Raw genomic sequence first — 4,186 nt, 5'->3', positions numbered from 1 at the left:
TGATTGAATAGTCTTCAATTGGCAGAGTTTGTTTAGCTATTTCCATGATACCAAACATTGACGACCATTTCAAGTCGGATGGCGGGATGTAATATTTCAAAAATCCATTATACTCCTCTCTGCAATATAATGAATTTAAAACTAATCAGTTCAAAAAAATATAATTTATTGAAAACTCTTACCTCAATTCAGCTTCTGTAACATTTTGAATAACAAAGTCCTTTATTTGAGATGCATGACCTTCTGTCGTTGATTCCGAGTGAACGCTATTAAAGATAATTTGGCATAAGAAAATAGTAAAGATGTTGAAGTACAAAAATGGACTTACTCGTCTGTATTCATCATTTTTATTGTAAGCCAAAAACCTTTGGAGAATTTATTTTTCAAGTGTTGCGTTGATCCAAGACATTTAAGTTCACCGTTAACCATGATGGCCAAGCGGGTGCAAAGAGCCTCACATTCTTCCATACTATGTGATGTTAATATTATTGATTTACCAGAACTTCTAACCTTCGACAAACACTGCCATAAAAGACGTTTGGCACCCGCATCCATGGCAGAACTCGGTTCGTCTGCAATTAGAGAGGGAGATTTGCTTTGAATATGATTTTATTTTTGGTATTGTTGTTTTTTCTTTACCCAAATAAATAACAACTGGATCGCCAATCAATGCAATGGCAGTGCTAACTTTTCTTTTATTGCCGCCCGAATATTCTGAAATCTTTTTGTTGAGATGAGCTTTGAAATCAAGTTCGTTCGCAAGACGTTCAATTACACTGGGGATATCATTGCGACGAACACCACGTAGTAGTGCAAAAATCTCCATCGTTTCCATGCCGGTTAAATCATTGAGTAAAGCATCGAATTGTGGACAATAACCGATAATCTTGTTCACTTTCAACATGTTACACTTCAAACATATGCCTTGTACATATGCTTCGCCACTGGAGATGGCTATGTCACCCGTTAGCATTTTAAATGTGGACGTTTTACCAGCTCCATTAACACCAAGTAGACCGAAACATTCAGCCCTGTTTTATTTGAAATAAAACATTCAATAAAATTTAAATTAAGGTATCATGAAAACGAAAGCAATTCTAATAATTTTACCTTTTGACAGCAATCGACATTTTATTCACTGCCACAAATCCACTATAATTTTTTGTCAGCTTCCGTAGAACTAAATTAGTCACCCGCAATTCAGCCTTGGTCATTGCATCGACATTTTGTTTCTCCTTAAGCACATCGTCGTCAATATCATTTATATTCAGTGATTGTGTTTTGTTCTTCAGTATCTCAAAAGATTTTGAAAGTTCGATTGCGGCAAGAATTCCAAAGGACACAACACCAACTATAACCAGGTACGTTAAATTTCGCAAAATACCATTTTTATCATAATCCCAGCTGAAAGCGTTGCTTTTCGCGTTTTCTTCGTGGCGGACACATTTTATGCAACTGTCAACAAATGAATATGATGGAAAAATTAGAAAATACCACTGAAGTTTTTTCTCATCTTCGGTTTCTGGCATTTGTGTTGGTATGACTCTTAAAATAAAATCTGGAGAAACAAATAAGATGATTACATTTTTTTATTCAAAGCTGTTTTCATATGTTGTGAATTAATTTACTCACTCAGCATTATTGGAATTATAGCCATCGCATTAAGTCCAGCACTTGGGGATGTGAATAAAAATGAGGCCACATAGATTATCGGCAATATCGAAAATCCAAAAGCAGCAACAGCCACAATAACCCCAGTTATATCAATCCAATTTTGCATTTCATATACAAGAAATGGAACGATTGAAATAACTGCCATAAGTAGATAAAGAATGTAATCAAATAAAAATGATGACATCCAATATGTGTAAACATTTACACCACAGACGAATTGTAATAATTTTGATTTCGTTGCCCTTTCTCGAATATGGAACATAATATAAAATTTGGATGTAGCAACAAATGCCAGCGAATACAATATAACCACCTCAACATTTTCGAAATATCCCAAATCTTCAAGTGCAAATACCATAAGAAGAACTGTAAAGGGTGGTATTAAATTCTGAAACACAAGCATGATCCATCGACGTTTACAACAAATGAATCGTTTTTTAAACATTGCATGCCATTGATTCAAGTGAAAACTTAAACCAATTAACAATGGAGTTGAAGATGGCTCTTCAAAATCTGTTGTGTCAAAACCGTTTTGCTGAGGTTGGGCTTTATCCGAAAGTCTTCCATCTGACGAAACTTTCAAGAAAATCTCTTCCAGTGGCGTCATCGAAACTCCAAAACTACTGATTCCCAAATCATGTTGATTTCGTTCTAGTAGTTCGAATATATGTTGAAATTTATCAACATGTTCAGCGGGTAAAACATAAGTAAATTCACTTCCGATATCTTCATGCACATGAATATCGGGAATAAATTCACGCAAAGTGTCGGTCACAGCATTAACATTGCATTCATCATTTTTTGCACATATCAAGCGGTATCCGCTTCCAAAGCGCGCCTTCAGGAAAAAGGGTGTTCCATGACATTTAAGTTCTCCTTTGGCCATAATCGCTATTCGGTCACCGAGAGCATCTGCTTCGTCCATGAAATGTGTTGTCAACAGGATGGTTCGTCCCTTTTTTTCAGCTTGCAGTAAATTCCAAAGACCATGTCGAGCGGTCGGATCTAGGCCTAGAGTTAAATGAATTGGTAAGAAACTGATCCAAAATTGATTTCATTTGAAGAAATATCTCACCAGAAGAAGGCTCATCCAAAAATACAACATTTGACCCACCGCAAAGCGCAATCACGACCGATAATTTTCTTTTCATACCACCCGACAGCGACTGAGATGTTTTATCGATGAATTTGTACATTTCCAATTGCTGAATATATTTATTCACTTCATGATTAATGTCCGTTTTCCTTAAACCTTTCAGTCGTCCGAAGAATTCGATGTGTTCGCGTACAGTTAGTTCATCGAACAAAATATTATGCTAAAAAAAGTGAGACATACTAAAATATAAAATAAAAATAAAAACATACACAACATTATACTTGGGGACAATATCCAATTGAACTGCGGGCTTTTTGAAGGTTTGTTCGAATATCGTAGCCATTAAGGAGGGCCGAACCGGATGTAGGTGCCAACCAACCGGTTAACATTGACATAACTACAATTACAATTTTGCGAATGTGTTCAATCGTTACATATGTTTCTAATAAATATTTACAAGCACTGCACGCAATCATACCTGTAGTTTTTCCGGCACCATTGGCTCCGAGTAATATTGTAATTTGATCGTCGAATACATTTAATGTTAATCCATTAACAGCCACGTTTTTATTTGCGTAGATTTTGCGTAAATTTTTAATTTTTATTCCAACCGAAAAATGTTGCGGATTACTTTCGAAATTTGGATTCGATGAAACAAGACCATCTTCACTTTCAATATTGGAATGCACTCCGCACCAAAACTCTTTCGTGAATGGAAAATACCATTTCGCGGGCACGCCATACTTGTCGGGCAGTACTTTCTCTATATATAGTGCTAATAATAAATAAAGAAGCGACGATCCCAGCAAGAAACACGCGACAATTCCCAACGAAAAATTTCCGGTTTCAGGAAGTGTTTCCCAAACATTTGACCATTGCAGCCCGTTTTTGCGTTCGAATACGTAGACTAGCTCCATCCCCTTTACCAACGCTATATTTGATGAAATACACGCAACGAATTTTTCTGATTCGCTTGAGTCTATCAAAAAAGCATATGGTACTAGTAAAGCGAACCATGCAGCCATGGCTCCAATAGATGCCATGCTAGCTTTCGAAAACAATGAACTCAACAAAAAACAATAAGTTGTCATTGAAATGCTGTACACAAATAAAAATATCCAGAGCAAAGTCCAACTCACGTCCAAATGTACCTATACAATGACAGCTTTTCTGTTATTATTTCCTGAAGATTTTTGATAAAACGAAGAAATGTTACCTTTATTACGGCAACACATATTGATATTGCTATGATCATAAAAATCATTGTGCGTATGAACCAACCAATCCAATGCAGCCAACAAGGCACACCCATGATTATCATTGCTTCTTTTAATTGGTTTTCCTTCTCCGAAGTTATATATCGAACAGTATTCCCGACAGGAAACATAAAACTAATAACTATGAAAAATCCCATCA

The 4,186-nt window shown here is 36.0% G+C and overlaps 1 protein-coding gene across 1 annotated transcript; it reads right to left on the bottom strand.

Annotated features, from left to right (window-relative positions):
* Nucleotides 1-4: 4 nt before the first annotated feature.
* Nucleotides 5-4,184, bottom strand: LOC116350543 (ATP-binding cassette sub-family A member 3-like; the record flags this gene model as incomplete). The annotated part of the gene is made up of 10 exons (XM_031782349.1): nt 3,987-4,184; nt 3,249-3,921; nt 3,052-3,167; nt 2,750-2,990; nt 1,633-2,685; nt 1,111-1,558; nt 640-1,031; nt 329-572; nt 183-266; nt 5-119 (listed from the first exon to the last, which is right to left on the bottom strand). Coding segments are annotated over exons 1-10 (3,564 nt in total), but the record flags the coding sequence as incomplete, so codon positions are not given.
* Between the last annotated feature and the right edge of the window lie 2 nt (nt 4,185-4,186).

This window comes from Contarinia nasturtii, unplaced genomic scaffold (assembly GCF_009176525.2).
Source record: "Contarinia nasturtii isolate CC-2019 unplaced genomic scaffold, AAFC_CNas_1.1 Cnas_scaffold_4303, whole genome shotgun sequence".
Classification (NCBI taxonomy): Eukaryota; Metazoa; Arthropoda; class Insecta; order Diptera; family Cecidomyiidae; genus Contarinia; species Contarinia nasturtii.
The sequence above is the reverse complement of the archived record's forward strand: the minus strand, read 5'-3'. Positions and strand labels throughout refer to the sequence as shown.